This window comes from Pseudoliparis swirei, chromosome 9 (assembly GCF_029220125.1).
Source record: "Pseudoliparis swirei isolate HS2019 ecotype Mariana Trench chromosome 9, NWPU_hadal_v1, whole genome shotgun sequence".
NCBI lineage: Eukaryota > Metazoa > Chordata > Actinopteri > Perciformes > Liparidae > Pseudoliparis > Pseudoliparis swirei.
In genome coordinates, this window is record NC_079396.1 from 23,953,217 (window position 1) to 23,973,954 (window position 20,738).

Consider the following 20,738-nt stretch of genomic DNA (forward strand, 5'->3'; position numbering starts at 1 on the left):
TGTGTAGAGTGCATTATATGTTCCATATATTTTCAATATCCTAGCATTGGACGACATATTGTTCATTTATTCATAAAGTTCACAAGTTCAACTGTTGAGGGTTGAGTCGTTTCTTTATGCAAGTAGCCTGATGCTATATTTACCACATTTTTCTTGATGCTGATATTTATATTAATATTAATATAATATATATATTTATATTAATATTAATTAAATATTTAATTTCCTTACTAATATGATGGATAACTCAGTGTTTCCTTGTGCTTCAAATTTACATGAACTGCATTGCCCCGTGACCAGATTTGTGGTCAGCAGGAGTAAATCGATCCGTATTGATCCGTTTTCTTTGTGTCTACCAATTAAATCAGCATTAATGCATTATAAATACCCGTGGCAGTCAGTTTTCTCTCTTTTTTTGGGTGCAAAATGAGTGATGAAGTTGCTCCTGAACACGTTTTCAAAGATATCTACTTTTCATCAATTATTCCGTGAAGTAGCAGATTATTTCGTGCAATTATTTAGATTTCATGTTCAAATGGAAACGTAACAGCAGATAGTGGTGCTGCCGAGGTAAAGCATGAGTTTTGTGTGTGTGTGTGTGGGGGGGGGGGGTTGTAATAAGTAACACAAGTAGCTAAATATGGATTGATAAATCAATAATGAGAGATGGTTTACTGCATGCATTCGTGTGCACTGCTGCTCCCACACTCAAAGAAATGACTCATTGGATGAACTCAATTAAATTGTTGGCAGGTTTTCCATCCAATAATTATATGCCACTCCAACTCAAATTTAGCACATCGGTGCAATAAAATGTAATTAAGTTAGTCCAACTCATTTGTATCAAATACATCTAAAATAAAATAACGATATTCATTAAATTAAATTAATTTGTGTTTGTCCAACTCAAAATATAAACTAACTAACAAAATATGCAAACTCCACACAGAAGGAAAGCCCCAACTGGGAATTGAACCCACAGACCTCTGGCTTTGAGGTAACAGTGCTAGCCACTACACCACCGTACAGCCCTGAAAGTGTCTTCACCTCATGCAAACAACTGATTTTCAGCTGGCGCATGCGCAAAGAGTAGTCCTCAATGAAACACATTTATATTGAGTTGATATGCACACCATCTAACCTAAATAAATCTAATAAATGAAAGTATTCATACATTTTGTGTTACACCATTAAATATAAATATCTATTTTTGTAATTGATTTATTTATATCAAACAATATTTAAATGTGTCACCTCTAAGAAGGGCTTGAATCGTTTTTTTGAGTGCATCCTCTGATTCAACATGGGCCACTATAGTCCAAACAGCCATTTTAGATTTCACACGCAGAGAAACACTGTGTGTGTGTGTGTGTGTGTGTGTGTGTGTGTGTGTGTGTGTGTGTGTGTGTGTGTGTGTGTGTGTGTGTGTGTGTGTGTGTGTGTGTGTGTGTGTGTGTGTGTGTGTGTGTGTTTGTGTGCGTGTGTGTGTGGACAAGAGGGCAGAGAACACGCCACGAACAGAGGGAGCCGGGGAGGATGGCGGCGACGACGACGACGATGATGATGATGATGATGATGATGTGCTCTGTTTCTACACGGGAGACTCCTATATTTTACATGCAGCAGTGGTTCAAACAAGCATGTGAGGCAGTGGGGAATGGGGGAAGGGTATAGGGAAGGAAGGCAGGCAGGCACACCAGTGGAGAGTGAGGAGAGAGGAGAGAGGAGAGACACAGGGAGAAGGCGATTGGTCGAGGGAGAGCGGCGCGTCATCGCCATAGTGAAGGGGGGAGCTCTGAGGATGCTCCGCTGAACTGGGTGGGAATACATTCGCTGGGGGTTTTGCATTGAGCGCTCAGCCATCACCAGCAGCACACTGGGAACGGGGGACTCCTTCTCTGCAGAATCATTTGTTGACTCCTCTCTCTCTCCCCGTGCACACGCCGAGCCCGCAGCCATGAATTATTTGCGTCGGCGTCTCTCGGACAGCACGTTCATCTCCAACCTGCCCAACGGCTACATGACCGACCTCCAGAGGCCCGACGGCGCTCAGCCCGCTCCACCTGCCGTCTCCCCTGCCAGGTCTCCCACCGCCGCCGCCGCCGCCGCCGGGCCCACTCCCCCGGCCACTTCCCCCGCTCCGGAGAGGAGACCCCCGTCGTCTCAGTCCAGCGGAGCGGGCTTCTTCAGCTCCATCACCAACGTGGTGAAGCAGACGGCCGCCTCGGCGGGGCTGGTGGAGCAGAGCCAAGTCACGACGTCGAAGAAGTTCAAGATCCTCCTGGTCATCGACGAACCCCAGCAGGAGTGGTAAGACGACGCGTCGCTCGGCCCGGTCCACCTCCGGTCGTTCATACAGTTGATTCCTCTTCCACGTGACTCCTTCCATGCAGCGGTGAGGTAACGGGTTAATGAACCACCACGGAAACAACATGCATCGTGCGCCCTGCGGATGGGAATGGGCTCTGCTGCTGCGCTTTGATGGCACGGCGTGCCGGTGTCACAACACGCTCCATTTATTCTCAGTAGTAACGACATTACGGCGAGGCGGATGGTTTTCGTCGTCTTCTCTTCCATCTGTGCTTGTCTGGTGGCATTGGAGAAATATAGAAAGTAGGGTTACAAATACACATTTGGATCCATTAACTCGAAAGAGATCGTTAGTATTTTTGATGTAATGTGGTATTTTAGAAACAATAGATGTTCCACAGGTGAGTGTGGGATGTGCATCGTCGATGTGTCGGTCCTGAATGCTGCAGTGCTTTCCCTTCATCAGTGGGGTTTCCCCCTGCTCGCGGTCACATGACATGCCCTGCACTGACATACGGGTTCATTTAGCGGATCATGCAAGTGGTGTTCAGCAGGAGATGGGTAACAAAAAAAAGAAATAGCACCATCATCCGCTTGTGTCGTTAGGAGTAGACGGGCTCACGTTAAGGCGCTCAAGACAGGTGAGGGTCTCACTCAGATGTAGCTTCAAATAAGTCTGTCAGTCAATGGGGAGCAGGATTAAAGCACACACACACACACACACACACACACACACAAACACAGATTTAGAGCAAACAATTTGTTCTGAGGCCGATATCTCGAGTTATCTAATGTAAAGAATATGATAATTCTATCCACACACAAGCAACACTTGTTTGCACAGCTGACATATTTTCCCACAGCAGTGTGTGTGTGTGTGTGTGTGTGTGTGTGTGTGTGTGTGTGTGTGTGTGTGTGTGTGTGTGTGTGTGTGTGTGTAGCTGGATATCCCTCACATTTCCCCAATCTGTCTGTGTGCCTTACATTGCCTCCCTCCTGTTGTGCAGAATTTATAGACATTATCACGCCATACTTTGTATTTTTAGTATTTTTTAATACAAGCGAGCAATATGAAAACAAAAAGTGCGATACGTGCGAGAGGCATGAAAACCAACAAATTAAACGTATCACGCCACAAGTAGACTCAAACAAACCGAAACCAAAATACAAGCAACAACAGCAGCAGCAACAACGAGAACAACAAAAGAAAAATAAGACACAGCGGTTGACTGCGTCTTGTTTACGCATGTGTTTAGTGTTTAGTGTGTGTTTTATCTTTTTGTGGCTGGATGAGTGGGTTTCCTGTGAGGGGAGAGAGCACAGTGTTTACCATGGAGGATAGGAAGGGAAATAAAAAGCTAACGGCAGAATCTCCTGTATTTATTTATTTATGATCTATAAGGTGAAGAGACTTCCTGGACGCTGTGCTGGCTTTGTGGACTCGTTGGGGCTTTCACGCGGCATGGAGAATAAAATCTGAATTTTGAATCTCCGTCCCATTACTTCTTAAGCATGGGATGACGTCATCAGAATATTTTGGCAGTTGGACCCAAAGTGAAATGAACTAATGGGCCCCGTCGGACTTGGAATCCATCCGTGTGCAGGGTCTCACATCTCGGTTGATATGGCGTCCGCATCCCGAGGCCACACTATGATGATGATAGTGTGCCAAGTGAAGAATACAACCTAAAATGCACCAATCAAATAGTTTTTCCGCCATTGACTTCCACGAATGTAGTAGCATTGTCCAACAAGAGAGTTGTTTTTAACCCTCCTGTTACCTTTCGGGTCAATTTGACCCCATTCAATGTTTAATGTCGGTGTTCTTTGGGGTCAATTTGACCCCAGGCTGTTTTTCACTGTCAAACATATAAGAAATATCAACTTTTTTATATATTTAAAGGGCTATTTAGGTAGTCAACAAACAAACAAAGTACCTCACACTTAAACTTGGGAAACAATATTAATTCTAATAATTTTCTGGAGGTTTTAATTGCTGGGGTCAAATTGACCCCACGGGTAAAATATGTTAGTAAATGTGAAGGACCAATAACTATCATCATCATTCTTCACTTATTAAGACGCATATACAGCTCAGATTGACCCTAAAACACACGGAAGGATGTCTTCAGGGGGGGGGGGGTCGAGGGGGGGGGGGGGTTTGCAGTGTCCACTTATCCTGTGTGTGTGTGCAGGGCCAGCCTTATATGAAACGGAGCCGTGGATCGATATCAATGGGATCAGATCCTCGTCGAGGAACGCGGATCGCACGGTGCGATTAAACTAAAACCGCGTCGTTTACCAAAAGGCCATCGTCGCGACTGAAAATATTGAATATGTTTTTTTTTCGCGCTCCGTTGTCCTCTCTCCGTCTCGGTATTTGACAACGTCGGGATATGAAGCAGCGTCTCCGCATTTGATCAAAAATGTCAAGTGATTTATTTTCCTGCGCTGACATTTACATCCCCGAGTGGGCGGAGTTGAACACGAGGTTTTGGTTTGTTTTGGTTGGCTTCACGTGACCTCTGACCCAGGAAAAGAGTCGCGTGTGTGTGTCTGCTTTGGGACACAGTCAGATGATTTGTTGTTTGCACTACACACATACACACACATTTCATTTCATCTGCACATATACACACACTTTGCTTTTTGCACACTGTCTATATTTAATATTTTTGTATTTGATTTGATTTGTTATTGGTGTTGTGTGTTGTGTATGCATGTGTGTTGTATATGTACATATATATTTTGTTTTGTTTTGTATTTTACTTTTATTTTACTTTGTATACTTCTATATCTTTCATCCCTGTTTCTTATATATTTTTTATTTTTTTTATTCTTGTGTGTTTGGTTTATTGGTGCTGCTACTGTCACGACAAATTTCCCCTTGGGGATTAATAAAGTATATATCTATCTATCTATCTATCTACTACCACTGTTTTGAAAAGCCATCGAGGGCTTTTAACTATAATCGAAGAAAAAAACATACCACGTGACGTATATCTGAAAAGCTACATGCTTATCTGTATTCAGGTCTCACAGAAACAGAAAGGAATCAAATGTAGCTGCTGGCAAACTGTAAGAAGATGAAATGCGTCTTTAATTTCCATGCAGCTTTTTGCTGAGTGGCTAGAATCCTCCGTCACGTTGGCACACCTCGAGTCTCCCGGCTCGTTGAAAAAGCCCTTCAGAATAATTGCATCTGGCAGATGCATCAACATCTATCGTTCAGTGCAAAATGAGTCAAATCCCACATGATACATATACATATTTATATGGATTGAGAGAGATTTCCTTCACATTTTATCAAGGTAATTACACAAATTCATAGCGATGCAGAGGAAAAATGTTGAGCATTACTTAAATACCGTCTTTGCAAATGGACACCGGCTACCAGCGACACGGGAGGATCATCCTAGTGTCTGAGATGCTTTTATTATTGCTCACAAACGTGTCACATTTTTCACAGAAGCCTCTAAATGCTAATTTTAGCGTCAGCCAGATAGAGAAAACAGAGAAGATTAATATCCGTATTTGAACTATAGTTAGCGTCCTGTTATGTAACAGGTTGTGTTCAGCCAGATGAAGAACTGTGGGATAAAACAGCGTGTTGTGCTCACGACAGGAGGAGCAGATGTCTTACCGATCAGACTAATGGCTGACATTTTAAAGAAGGGGTATAGATTTCTTTTATTCAGTGTTCGAAATAATAATAAAAAAATGTGTGTGTGTGTGGGCGGGGGGGGGGGTTGTATTTGACTGGATTCTGAGCATGATTTATTTGTACTGTGAGCTCAAACTTATTAAAATATGTGGGAGTGAATGTCAAGCGGACATTAAAATCCTGCCCGGCCTCCCGCTGGAGCCGAGCTCCCGGGGGACTCATCTGAATAGTGGAGAAGAAAAAAAATGTTCCGCTCGAATAAGTTGATTTGGGCAATTTGAGAAACCCTTTAATGAAGTCGCTTCATATCTCTCATGTCGATATTGACTTTTGAGTCTCCGGATCGTTTCGTTTTCTCCTCTCATTTAATGAAAAGTCAGGAGGACCCGTATTGATTCTTACAAACTATAATCAATTCATTGAAGTCAACATCTGGATGAGCAGTTATAGCCTCGGTGCCCACAGAGGCTCGCTCCAGTTTTAATGCCATGTACAATATCATGGTAAAGGCAGAAATATTGATAAAATCTTTATTTTTTTTGGATGAAAGCTGGATTTTCCCCGGAGGAGCTGCTTCCTGGCCAACACTGATGCATATTGATGAATTAGAACTAATGCCGCGCTCAGCTGAGCTCTGAACGTGTGAGGCTTCCATGCTCAGCTGAGCTCTAAAGAGTGATGTATCACACCGATGAGACAAAACACGACGCTCCCTCCACACAACCGGTCCCCACGCCGACTGTAGATTAACATTCAAACGGCAAAATCAAGTTGTTGTTTTTACTCTGTGTGGGTTTCTCTCGGTGGTGTTTGGGAAGCACCGTCTCAGTCGACACAACTCTGCTTTGCATTTCCTCAGATGTAGGAAACGGTGATTCATATTCTCTTAATGCTTTTTTTTTTAGATCCCCAAAAAGCCAATTAAATTGGGAATGAATTATTCAGCTATGTAGCCGGGCCCTGCATTGTTAGCAGGACACGTGGCAGCGGGGTGGTGATGGGAGCGAACACTTACTGTCCATCCCCCAAGGGGCTTATCCTGCTTCTGTTGCCAGGTCCAGCCCCAGCCCATTAGTGGAGCAAATCAAACTCTCCGTTTTCACGGATAATTATTGTGCGCGGCTTCCGCGGCAACAAAATGTCCACTTAACGGGTAATTAAAAAGGGAAAAAAATGTATTTAAGGATCCGCATGTGGCCTTTTCTATTCAAGCCAGAAAGACGAGAGACGCTCTTTTAAATAAATAAAAAAGAAGAAGAAAAAGTGCTGAATCACAAACAAGTGAAGCCAGTTTCTGAATAGGAATGTTACCTCGCTGCATCGTCCTTTAGTCACCCCACTGTGACACACAGTCATAGCATGTGTGTGTGTCTGTGTGTGTGTGTGTGTGTGTGTGGGGGATGTCAAACCTTTGTTTTTAAAGATGATGCAGCCTGGAAAAGTGTTGTCATATTTTATCGCCTTTTCCCTCGTTGCCAGATTGAAGGGGGGAAGTGTTTGAGAGGCTGAGTATGGATGTGTCCGCTCCGTCTACACACTCAACATTAATTCATATTCCAGGTTGTAGTCAATGTTATAGATTTATACTTGTATTGGTGATCAATTGGAACATCTCTATTTCAGGAATCCTCATTTCTGCTTTTGAGGTCATAATTCACTTCTGTTTTAATCAGGGCGAAATTGTTCCGGGGAAAGAAAATATACGGAGACTACGACGTCAAAGTGGAGCAGGTACGTTTGGAAGTGTTTCGAAAACCATTTTTAAATACACCCATGATGCACTCTGTTCTCACACACATCTGGAACCATTGACTCCTCAGGCCGAATTCAATGAGATCAACGTTGTGGCTCACGCCAACGGGACCTGCAACGTCAACATGCAAGTCCTCAGAAATGCCACCAAGGTTATCAGGTGAGATGCGCACACACACGCACACACACATACATACACACACACAGACACACACGCACACACACACACACACACAGTCAGAAATGAACTAGTTTATTTATGTTTCCACCAGGGTAGGAAATGTACATATCTTTTAGGGGGCAATTTTTGTTTGTGAAATAATATTTAACCTTTGTTCAAGAATGATAGATATACTCGTTTAAGCTTACAGTATATGAGAAATTGTCAGAAAAATGGCAATAATAAGACTTAAGCAGTAGTATACATATTCTAAGTGTTTTCTAAGATTTTGTTTACAAACATGAATCAGACAATGATATTCAATTTTATTCTTATTTATTTGTGGTTATTTTTTATGAAATTATTTAAAACAACTGTAGCGGCCATTTGTCGTACGAAATCAAACAAAACTATAAATCAAACCGCCACTGATGCACCGTGGGTTTCGGTGTTGACGTATGCAAAAGAAAGTAATGTCCATTTCCACCTGTTAGCATTCTGATAATTTATTTCTTAAACCAACAAAAAAGAACCAACAAATTGTTGACACTTCCTCTCTGTGCTGTGGTAAAAAACCATTGGCCACCCTGGTGCATGCTGGTCCTGTGCCTCCCCACCTCTACATACAGGACTGTCTCAGAAAATTAGAATATTGTGATAAAGTTCTTTATTTTCTGTAATGCAATTAAAAAAACAAAAATGTCATGCATTCTGGATTCATTACAAATCAACTGAAATATTGCAAGCCTTTTATTCTTTTAATATTGCTGATTATGGCTTACAGCTTAAGAAAACTCTAAAATCCTATCTCATAAAATTTGAATATTTCCTCAGACCAAGTTAAAAAAAAGATTTATAACAGCAAAACAAAATCAAACATTTGAAAATGTGTTTCCAGGTGTTTCGAGTTAATTAGACGATTCAAGTGATTTGTTTAATACCCTACTAGTATACTTTTTCATGATATTCTAATATTTAGAGATAGGATATTTGAGTTTTCTTAAGCTGTAAGCCATAATCAGCAATATTAAAAGAATAAAAGGCTTGCAATATTTCAGTTGATTTGTAATGAATCCAGAATGCATGACATTTTTGTTTTTTAAAATTGCATTACAGAAAATAAAGAACTTTATCACAATATTCTAATTTTCTGAGACAGTCCTGTATAACCACAGGTGCCCAGTGTTAACCAATCAGTGAACCTAAAACTAAATATATTAAACTAAACTACAACTATCATAAGAAACAACTATAACCTATCAAAATATAACCTAAATAAGCAATAAACAATCAATATTACTTTACAATAAAACCTAAATACAAATGTCAAATTCAATACCTCCAACAACTATTAACAATAAAAATAAAAAAAATTATGATTCCAAATTATATTTATTGATTGTTTTACCGACCTTGTACAGGCAATATAGATAGGACAGACACAACAACGAACAACAACTAAATGCTAGTAAATTATCGAAATGATGGGGGCATTTTTTGCCTCTTCTAGTGATATCAGGGGCAAAATTATATTTCTTAGGGGCAGTTTTGCCCTCCTGTATTTCTGACGCTGGTTTCCACCCACAGTGCTGACTGATTGATCCACATTGCACCATCACTTATCACGGTTTGTTAATTTTGCGATTTTTCCATTTTCCAGGTCATTCAAGCCAGACTTTGTCCTCATTCGTCAACACGCCTTCAGCATGACCCTGAATGAAGATTTCCGCAACCTGGTCATCGGTCTGCAGTACGGAGGCGTGCCGTGCATCAACTCGCTGGAGTCCATCTACAACCTGTGTGACAAGCCGTGGGCGGTAGGACACGATCTCTCTGTCTGACTTGATTTCTCTTCGTCACGTGACTGTAATCGGTTCCTTCACGTTATTCATACAACATTATTTGGGATTTATTTACATTTTTGTGTGTGTCCAGTTTGCCCAACTCATCAACACCCACAGAAAGCTGGGTTCCGAGAAGTTCCCTCTGATCGAGCAGACGTTTTACCCAAACTACAAGGAGATGGTGAGGATTCACTTTTTCTATCGCAATAACAAAGTTTGTTTTCTAATTATTTTCTGCTCATTTGCAAAACGTAAGATGAAAGTATGAAGCGGGATGTAAGGCAACGACGTTCTTCCTTCAGGTGAGCATGCCGTCCTTCCCTGTTGTCGTGAAGATCGGACACGCCCACTCCGGTATTGGAAAGGTATGTATTTGTTCTCGAATGCATCAATTTTCTTTTCCTTTAAATCCTGCTTTTCTTTTGAGAACTTTATATTAAATATTCAGCTGGTTGAAGCGGTTTGAGTGTCATCGACACGCCCCGACGCTCACTCTCACGCGTCTGTCTTTGTGGACAAGGTGAAGGTGGAAAATCACAGCAAGTTCCAGGACATAGCCAGTGTCGTGGCCCTCACCCAGACGTACACCACCACGGAGCCTCTCATCGACTCCAAGTACGACATCAGAATCCAGAAGATCGGCGCCGACTACAAAGCCTACATGTACGTATACGCTGACGCTTTCGCTGGCTCGGACGAGTACATCGAGAATCTAAAACCGCTTCCCCCCGCTGCAGGAGAACGTCTATATCCGGAAACTGGAAGAGCAACACTGGCTCAGCGATGCTGGAGCAGGTGGCCATGACTGAGAGGTGAGTGAAGAGGAATCTGACGGAGCGCTGCGATACGCAGAAGGACGATAACAAAGCGCCGGGAGATCGTGGAAAACATTAATCTAGTTTCACCTAAAACTGATATTGAGAGAAAATGCTCGGTGCACACGGAAGGTTAGAAAAACGGAGGATCTCAGGGTTTCTCATTCCTGCAGATTTCTGCCTTTTGTCCGTTTCTTTGGTCCGGCAGCTTTTTAAAATGTGGTTCTTGCTTCTTTGCCATGCAGGCAGTGCTTTGTGCAAGCAGAAGAAAGAGAAAGAGACAAAGTCAACGGAGAGCAAAGGATGGTTTTAATGGACTTCAATGCACCCGGCCTCTCAAAGAGCGGTGCAGGAATGACGCATTTCTTTGCGTGAGCCGACCCCAGAAGTTAGCATCGCCTCGGTTCCCCTCAACAAAATGGCAATTTAGTTTTTTTACATTGAGTTTTGTATTATTCCAGAAAAAGAATCTCTGTGGCAAAGAACATTATGATTTAACCCTCTTGTTACCTTTCGGGTCAATTTGACCCCATTCAATGTTTAATGTCGGTGTTCTTTGGGGTCAATTTGACCCCAGGCTGTTTTTCACTGTGTCAAACATATAAGAAATATCAACTTTTTTATATATGTAAAGGGCTATTTAGGTAGTCAACAAACAAACATAAAGTACCTCACACTTAAACTTGGGAAACAATATTAATTCTAATAATTTTCTGGAGGTTTTAATTTCTGGGGTCAAATTGACCCCGAGGGTAAAATATGTTAGTAAATGTGAAGGTAACAGGAGGGTTTAAAGAGCTTGAGTATTCACAATGATGGCGATTTGTAGTCCAATGTAGCTACTTGTCAGCAAAGACACGTTAAAAATTCAAAGTTCACGATAGGAACATCTACTGACGTATTTTATATTGTAGAATAAAACATCAGAATACCTCAAGCTGGCGTCAAACACAGACTAATTTCACGCCTCTGACCAAAAAAACTATAAAATAACCATCGATTTCCAAATAATTAACCAATTTCCGTGTTTCACGATCATCTCCTGCACCACTCTACGCCCCGACAAGACAAATGTTTCAACCTGTTGCCTGCGAATGAATCTCAGGTGCATTGATCGTGTTACCTCCGGAATATTAGCGACCCCTGGCGCGTTGATCCGTCTCGCTGCGATCGGCCGCGATGGCTCGCGATGCGGCGACTGCGGTTTTGAGAGTCGTGCGTTGTGTGTTTCAGGTACAAGCTGTGGGTCGACACCTGCTCAGAGGTTTTCGGGGGCTTGGCTATTTGCGCAGTCAAAGCTATCCACGGGAAAGACGGCAAAGATTTCATCACAGAGGTGAGAGCCTGCAACGAATGGACCTGGTTCCTGCAGGTCAAATATTTCAATACATACACTACCGTTCAAAAGTTTGGGGTCACTTAGAAATGTCTATATTTTTCAAAGAAAAGCACTGTTTTTTCAATAAAGATAACATTAATCAAAAATACACACTATACATTGTTAATGTGGTAAATGACTATTCTAGGTGGAAACGTCTGGTTTCTAATGAAATATCTCCAGAGGTGTATAGAGGCCCATTTCCATCAACGATCACTCCAGTGTTCTAATGGTACATTGTGTTTGCTAATCGCCTTAGAAGACCAATGTCTGATTAGAAAACCCTTGTGCAATTATGTTAGCACAGCTGAAAACAGTTATGCTGGTGATATAAGCTATAACTGGCCTTCCTTTGAGCTTGAAGTTTGAAGAACTAAATTAATACTTCAAATATTAATCATTATTTCTAATCATGTCAATGTCTTGACTACATTTTCTATTCAATTTTCAATTCATTTGATAAATAAAAGTGAGTTTTCATGGAAGACACGAAATTGTCTGGATGACCCCAAACTTTTGAACGGTAGTGTATGTAAAGAAATGAGTGTGAGATATGTCTCTCTCTCTCGCTCTCTCTCTCTCTCTCTGCTCTTACCATCCTCAGGTGGTGGGCTCCTCTATGCCCCTGGTCGGGGAGCACCAGGCCGAGGACAGGCAGCTCATCGCAGACATGGTGCTGGCAGAAATGAACCAGGCAGCGGAGAAGGAAGCCAACGCCCCCCCGAGACCCACCACCGTACAACCATCCCAGGTATGTGGTAGATCAGAAAACACGGGGGCTGGTGTTAGCTTAGCGTCGTTGTTGACACACCGTCGAATAATCGAGCCGCTCAAGATGTGTCTTTACCACAATCGCAGTTGTTGTTGTTGTTGTTGGGGCGAATACGATCATCTCTTTCCTCGTTTCAGGGAGCCGGCCAGAAGGGAGAGATGGGCGGCGAGCTCACTAAAAATGGCGCCGGGCACCCGCCTCAAGGTTGCCTGCAGTACATTCTCGACTGCAACGGCGTCGCAGTGGGTCCCAAACCAGTCCAGGCCAACTGAGCCAATCCGGGAGAAGAAGAAGAAGAAGAAGAAGAAGAAGAAGAAGAAGAAGAAGAAGAAGAAGAAAGCGAGGGAGTCTCAAAGTCTAGAGAACGACGACGTTAACGTTAGCTGAACGCAAGCGCAGACGCGTGTTTTAGCTAACGTAGCTAGGAATCGGATCTCGGTGGCCGTGAGCTCGGCGCTCGCCTGGACCGTGTTTTTAAACTCTATGCAGTGTCGACATGTGTTCCGTCTCCTCGTGGACCTGTTTGTGTGCTCGTATAAGTCGCCTACGTTTCGGTAGCTGTGGTTTTTCTTCTTCCTTTGGGGCCGTTGTTGATGATGTAAGAAACAGATTGTGCCTACACCCCCCCCCCCCCCCCCCCAGCGCTGCTCTGTGCTACCTGTGTGACCCAGCGATTTTCGGTGTGTGTACCCTTTTTAGATATATTGTTCAAACGTGCAGTTTGAAGTTTGTGTATTTATCAGTATGTGTCCAGTACGTGAGTGCGTATGGCTGTAGTGGTGATTATTTTTCATAATAATAATAGATATTTATTTGTTGGTTTTTGCATGATTGACACAAAGGAAGGTCGGTTATTAACGTGCGGGATGTTCATGTTCCCCGGCTGAGTTCCCTGTGATTCATGCAGTGTCAGAAGTTCCACGGGAGACACATATTTATTCCCAAACAGTGTGTGTGCACACACAGGATGCAGACATACAGTGTGTGTGGCCTTTCATAGAGTTCATTTCATCGATACGTCACCAGAAGGAAGAACATTCGATGTATTTGGAGCGAGGAAACTAATAGATGAACACATAATAAATAGTACAAATTAGATATATTAAAGATTTTATTACGTAGCGTGTTGTGCAGGTGTCTGCACGCACAACTTAAATATATTTATATTATTTCTAACCAAAGATTTTACGATTTAATTTGCACGTCAGTAACCCACAGTGTAAATATCAGTGAGGGCACTGTTGTGCTAGTCCACAGCGTTCCTAGACAGCGTCTGTTGTTAATCACGTGGCAGCGAGCGGATGCTGAATTAAAACATTATTTTGTATTATTATTTATTTGTCGTTCGTGTGTGAAGGCAGACATTACGGCTGATAATACAAATAAAAGGTGTGTAATGTATGAACCCCCCCCCCCCCCCCCCCTCCTACCCGCTGTGGCCCCATCACTCTGGATATTGGCTCCTGGTGGTGTTGCCATGACAACAAGTGCTCTCTGAGAGCGGACATGGCGCCCATTCAGAGATCCAACGCTCTTCCCCGTGAGTCGACGGACCGTGCAATACAGATCCTTGTTTTTAACTCAATGACGTGTTTATTTTAAAAAAAACAGATCTTCCATCGGATTAATTCAAAAAGCTATAGTCGTCCATTTGAATCGTGGAAAGAAAGAAAAATCGCAATCCCTCGGTTGTCGTCCGGTGGCTTTTTTGTTGTTGCAATTTCATGCATCAAATGTGCTAAATGGTGAAAACAGCTAAAAAAGCAACCAACGACTTCTCTGTTATGGTATATAATGTGTTCAGCGAGCTCTGTGTGCGATTCTTTTCCTCCACAATGTTTTCAAAGTGCCATTGTACCTGTGAGCGTGTCCTTGTGAAAGCCATGCCTGAGGCTTTATGGGTGTGTTGTTCTGTTTAATAGGAATTATGCCATGGCATTGATTTACAAGGGAGCCGCCGTGCAGAGGAACTGCGTGGTCAGACCTCGGGCCGGTTGAATATCTGATGAATTATAACTGGACGTTGTTTATTTGGCCGTTGTGTGTGTCGAGGGGGGGGGACTTACATCTTCAGACCCGCAGGACTGTAACCATGGCAACTTGCTAAAGATGTGTGCTTCTAAAACCGGTGTTGGACTGTTTTAAAATCAAGATCAGAGTACAATTATAATTGTGGAAAGAAAATTCCTTTCTGGATATTTCCTCTTTGTCACTGGCAATAAAGCTTCCTTTGCAATATGGGGTCCGTGTCCTCATGTGTGCGACGTTGGAACATTATTTTAACACTTTGCTGTGTTGTGATCAGTTCTTCCCACTGCTTGTGTCTTTATTTGAATGATAAGGGATTCCTGTTTGCGTGTCGATTAAAACCCATCAGAACATTTCAAACTGTGCGCTCGTCACTCGCTCTTCACCGTTAAGACGATCGAACAGCACGAATATCTCTTGTGTTGGAACTACGGGGCCCGGTGGAACCCCCGAGGGGGGGGTTCTTTCACAAGAGGCCGGCAGGGTGGGAACCCGAGGGCCAGCCCGGCAGCACCGTGTTCTCAGCCCGCGAACGAAGAACCTACACTAGAACCAAGAACCTAGAGTAGAACCAATAACCTAGAGTAGCATCAAGTACCTACAGTAGAACCAAGAACATACAGTAGAACCAAGAACCTAAAGTAGAACCAAGAACATACAGTAGAACCAATAACCTAGAGTAGCATCAAGTACCGACAGTAGAACCAAGAACATACAGTAGAACCTAGGACATACGGTAGAACCAAGAACATACAGTAGAACCAATAACCTAGAGTAGCATCAAGTACCTACAGTAAAACCAAGAACATACAGTAGAACCTAGAACATACAGTAGAACCAGGAACATACAGTAGAACCAAGTACCTACAGTAGAACCAAGAACATACAGTAGCACCAAGTACCTACAGTAGAACCAAGAACCTACAGTATACCTGAGAACCTACAGTAGAACCAAGAACCTACAGTAGAACCAAGTACCTTCAGTAGAACCAAGAACATACAGGAGAACTAAGAACAAACAGTAGAACCAGGAACATACAGTAGAACCAAGAACCTAAAGTAGAACCAAGAACATACAGTAGAACAAAGTACCTTCAGTAGAACCAAGAACATATGGTAGAACCAGGAACATACAGTGAAACCAAGAACATACAGTAGAACCAGGACCATACAGTAGAACCAAGAACATACAGTAGAACCAAGAACCTACAGTAGAACCAAGAACATACAGTATACTTGAGAACATGCAGTAGAACCAAGAACATACAGTAGAACCAAGAACCTACAGTAGAACCAAGAACATACAGTAGAACCAAGAACCTACAGTAGAACCAAGTACCTTCAGTAGAACCAAGAACATACAGGAGAACTAAGAACAAACAGTAGAACCAGGAACATACAGTAGAACCAAGAACCTAAAGTAGAACCAAGAACATACAGTAGAACAAAGTACCTTCAGTAGAACCAAGAACATATGGTAGAACCAGGAACATACAGTGAAACCAAGAACATACAGTAGAACCAAGAACATACAGTAGAACCAAGAACCTACAGTAGAACCAAGAACATACAGTATACTTGAGAACATGCAGTAGAACCAAGAACATACAGTAGAACCAAGAACCTACAGTAGAACCAAGAACATACAGTAGAACCAAGAACCTACAGTAGAACCAGGAACATACAGTAGAACCAAGGACATACAGTAGAATCAAGTACCTAGAGTAGAACCAAGAACATACAGTAGTATCAAGTACCTACAGTAGAACCAAGAACATACAGTAGAACCAAGAACCTACAGTAGAACCAAGTACCTACAGTAGAACCAAGAACATACAGTGGAACCAAGAACATACAGTATACTTGAGAACATGCAGTAGAACCAAGAACATACAGTAGAACCAAGTACCTACAGTAGACCCAAGAACATACAGTAGAACCAAGAACATACAGTAGAACCAAGAACATACAGTAGAACCAGGAACATACAGTAGAACCAAGAACATACAGTATACTTGAGAACATGCAGTAGAACCAAGAACCTACAGTAGAACCAAGAACATACAGTAGAACCAAGAACATACAGTAGAACCAAGAACCTACAGTAGAACCAAGAACATGCAGTAGAACCAGGAACATACAGTAGAACCAAGAACATACAGTATACTTGAGAACATGCAGTAGAACCAAGAACCTACAGTAGAACCAAGAACCTACAGTAGAACCAGGAACATACAGTAGAACCAAGAACATACAGTATACTTGAGAACATGCAGTAGAACCAAGAACCTACAGTAGAACCAAGAACATGCAGTAGAACCAGGAACATACAGTAGAACCAAGAACATACAGTATACTTGAGAACATGCAGTAGAACCAAGAACCTACAGTAGAACCAAGAACATGCAGTAGAACCAAGAACATGCAGTAGAACCAAGAACCTCCCCAGCCGAGCAGGCGGCCGGTCACTGAGTGCTTCAGTCTCAACTCATCCACTCAGGAGCCACTTTATGAGGCTCACCTGCAGCATCTGGTGCTCCAGACATGTTCTCATGTTCTACATGTTCTAATGTTCTACATGTTCTAATGATCTACATGTTCTAATGTTCTACATGTTCTAATGTTCTCCAATGAACTCTCGTCTACAACGTTACGCTGACGGAGTTAAATGAATACGTAAACATCAAATACCTGTGTTACATAAGTCGGACTTGAAGGTGGTGTTGTACTGGAGAACATTATTTATAGAGACGTGTTTTTCTAATTTGTTGTCCTCTTTTTATATCCATGAGGGGGGGGGAGGGGGGGGGCAGAATATCAGACGCTCAGGAATAAAAATAGTCTGAGAGTCTAGAGACTGCCAGAGCTCAGGAGCAGCTACGCCTACACTACACACACACCTACACACACACCTACACACACACACACACACACACACACACCTACACACACACACGCCTACACGCACACACACGCACCTACACACACACACATCTACACGCATTCACACTTCACACACGCACCTACACGCACACACACGCACACACAAGCACGCACACACAAGCACACACACACACACACAAATACACACACACACGCACGCACACACACCCACACACACACGCACACGGAGACCAGCGGAGACACGGGGGCAGAGGCCATGACATAAAGTGTTTCCTGTGATGTTTTTGTGGGCCTCAATGACGGATGTGCATAAAAATAAACTTTTACATCTCAGAGTTCAACACATTGACGTGGAATCAACACATCAAACAGTCGTTTATCTTTTCTTTTACGTTGTTATTTCTCAGTTACATAATCGACACACGACGCATTGAAGCGACACCGAGAGACGGAGCAGGAAATGAGGTGACGGGCCTTAAAGTGAATCAAATCAAATTGTATTTACTTTTTATTCAATTATTGATTTGTGAAAGAAACATGTTGTAGACTTGAAGACGGCACGTTGACAACCAAAATCTTTATTAATCACTTCTATAGCGCTTTGAAAGATATCTCTATTGGATAGTTGCCCAGCAACTCCATCATGACATGAATTCTTCAGTTGTATTGCCTTTAAATTCGTGCATTTGCATTACAATGTCCCATCAGATCTGTAATTCTTCCCAACTCGTTCTTCTACCTTCACTCACACACAGCGTATGCATTTATTATCAAAGTCTTTTTAACGCTCCTTATTCCTGCACTGTTTTGTTTGAGTGTGTACATAATGTAAAGTCATTCTGAGACCTTAAAGATCAGCTTTAAAAGGTTTTTTGCTTCGTCATTTAAAAATTCAGAATTATTTTTATTTATTTATTTAAACCTAGATTTAACCAGGTGAGTCCCATTGAGATTACGAATCTCTTTTTTCGAGGGTGACCTGGACAAAACAGGCATAACATAAGAAAACACATTTAGTTAAAAACTAAAAAGTTAAGACACAGTGACGTAACCGAGTTAATTTAAAGAAACATTGACATTTCTGGGAACCTGTCTCCATTTATTTTATTTTATATTTAAATATATAAATATATAAACTTATGAATATGCGACTGACACAAGCTGTCTCCGTATTTGAGCGGCGGCTCTATTCTTCAAACATGTTTGACCTCTGACCCGTGGACGTGTCCATGTGGTCAAAAAAATGTGTTCGGGTATTCTTCTCATGATGGGATGCCTTGGTTGACATCCGCTTGTTATTCATGACAGATGGTCCTGCATCGGCACTGAGGAGACACAATACAGTGTAATGACATGTGCATGGCTTCTATCACAGCCGGTACAAAAGGCTAACAGAGATTAAAAGAAGATGTATTTATGTTGGAGTCCAATTTATTTTGTAATGGATGTAAGAATGGTGAACTCCTTTTTGGTTTTTAAGGGAATTATTTATAAAACAATTCTTGAGAGTTATAAATGTGATTGAAACGTATTTATATGGAAGATGTGTGTGGAAGTATGACTGTATGTATGTATGCATATATATATATATATGTATGCATATATATCTATATATGTATGTATGTATATATATATATATTGGTTTTTTACATTTTCTTTGTTATTTTTTCTTTATTTTATATACATTTTCTTATTTATTTGATATTAATTTAGGAAAGGAATATTTAAAAAAAAAATCCCTTCTACCTATACCTTTTCAGTCTCTCTGTTTTGTTTACTATATAGAATAATATTGTATTTGATTTGATTTGATTGACTGAATAAAATACACAACAACAACATCATCCGTCCTTCAGGAAAGAGAAAACAAGTCATCGACGTGGCTGCAGGGCCCTCACTGTGCCGACGGGCCGCAGGAGCCGGATGAGTCACCACACTAATTATGCTCAAATTCATGATGTTTGCATCAGGACAGATTTGTGCAGACATGTCCCACAGATGACGCGTGTTCGTCATGACGTCATCGGGACGCTTCCAGATGGTGCTGACGGGGTTTTCTTCTTTTCTTTTCTTCTTCCAAATTTCTGAAATAACACATTGTATAACAAAACATGGTTTCGGTTTTAAAGTGGAACGAACAACAAACATGTCAACACTCTTGCTTTCGCTTTATAAAGGATGTCAACAGCCCAGTGGACACGCAGGGCTCCTTGCTGCCATCTGTTGGTGGAGTTGAAGCACGGAGGGCGTTGTCTGAGTATGAGAAATGTGTCACACACACACATACACCCCCACACGCGCACACGCACGCACACACACACAAACACGCATACGCACAAACAACCCCACACGCAGAGACACACACACGCACAAACACCCCCACACGCACACACACAAACACCCCCATGAAGGAGGAAGACCCCGCGAGACGGAGCCTCGCTGGGCCGCACAACGTTTTGGGCTCTGCTGGTTTCATTTCTTCTTTTTCCCCAGCCGGTCAGAAAGCAGAAATAGAACAGATAAAAACACACGCAGCAAAAACAGTTGCAAAAATAGCCGCCGAGTGGTCAGCCGATGGCCACGCTCTCATTACGTCGCACCGCTTGTGGTGACGTCGGGTCTATTCCTCCCCCAGTGATGAGGCCTTTTGAGACTTAAAGCTATTTAAATCAAAAAAGTGCCTTGAACATTAAGCGTATTCCCATATTTAGAACGCAGCAAATATTCCCATATTTACTCTGAATGTGCAGTGGAGACTGAACCGTGTTCCCAGCAGGACCGACACGTTGCATGTTTATTCTAAAACAAAATAGAAGTGTCCTCTCTTCCCACCACACGCCCCTCCCCCTCCCCCGGAGTGAGTGCCGTTCCACTGGGCCCGCCAGTGGCGGAGCAGCCGCCGCCGCCATGGGCCGGATCCCCCGGTGGCGTGGCTGGACTGGATCCCCTGGGCGGTTACACCGTGTTGCCACGGCAACTGCAAACATCTCACCCCGCCACAAACTCTTGCACATGTGTGTGACTTCACCGCGTCGGGGAACGAGAGATCATCATAATAATAATAATAATTATCCGAGGCCCTCAGATGGCATTACTAAAACAGCGTGTTGA

The 20,738-nt window shown here is 42.5% G+C and overlaps 1 protein-coding gene across 1 annotated transcript; it reads left to right on the forward strand.

Annotated features, from left to right (window-relative positions):
* Positions 1 to 1,932: 1,932 nt before the first annotated feature.
* syn2a (synapsin IIa) lies at positions 1,933 to 14,933 on the forward strand. The gene is made up of 11 exons (XM_056422231.1): positions 1,933 to 2,310; positions 7,648 to 7,705; positions 7,795 to 7,886; positions 9,547 to 9,703; positions 9,822 to 9,911; positions 10,033 to 10,095; positions 10,251 to 10,393; positions 10,468 to 10,542; positions 11,779 to 11,881; positions 12,528 to 12,674; positions 12,833 to 14,933. Exons 1-11 carry the CDS (start codon positions 1,958 to 1,960, stop codon positions 12,965 to 12,967), a joined length of 1,416 nt encoding a protein of 471 aa, XP_056278206.1. The 5' UTR covers positions 1,933 to 1,957; the 3' UTR covers positions 12,968 to 14,933.
* The last annotated feature ends 5,805 nt before the right edge of the window (positions 14,934 to 20,738 follow it).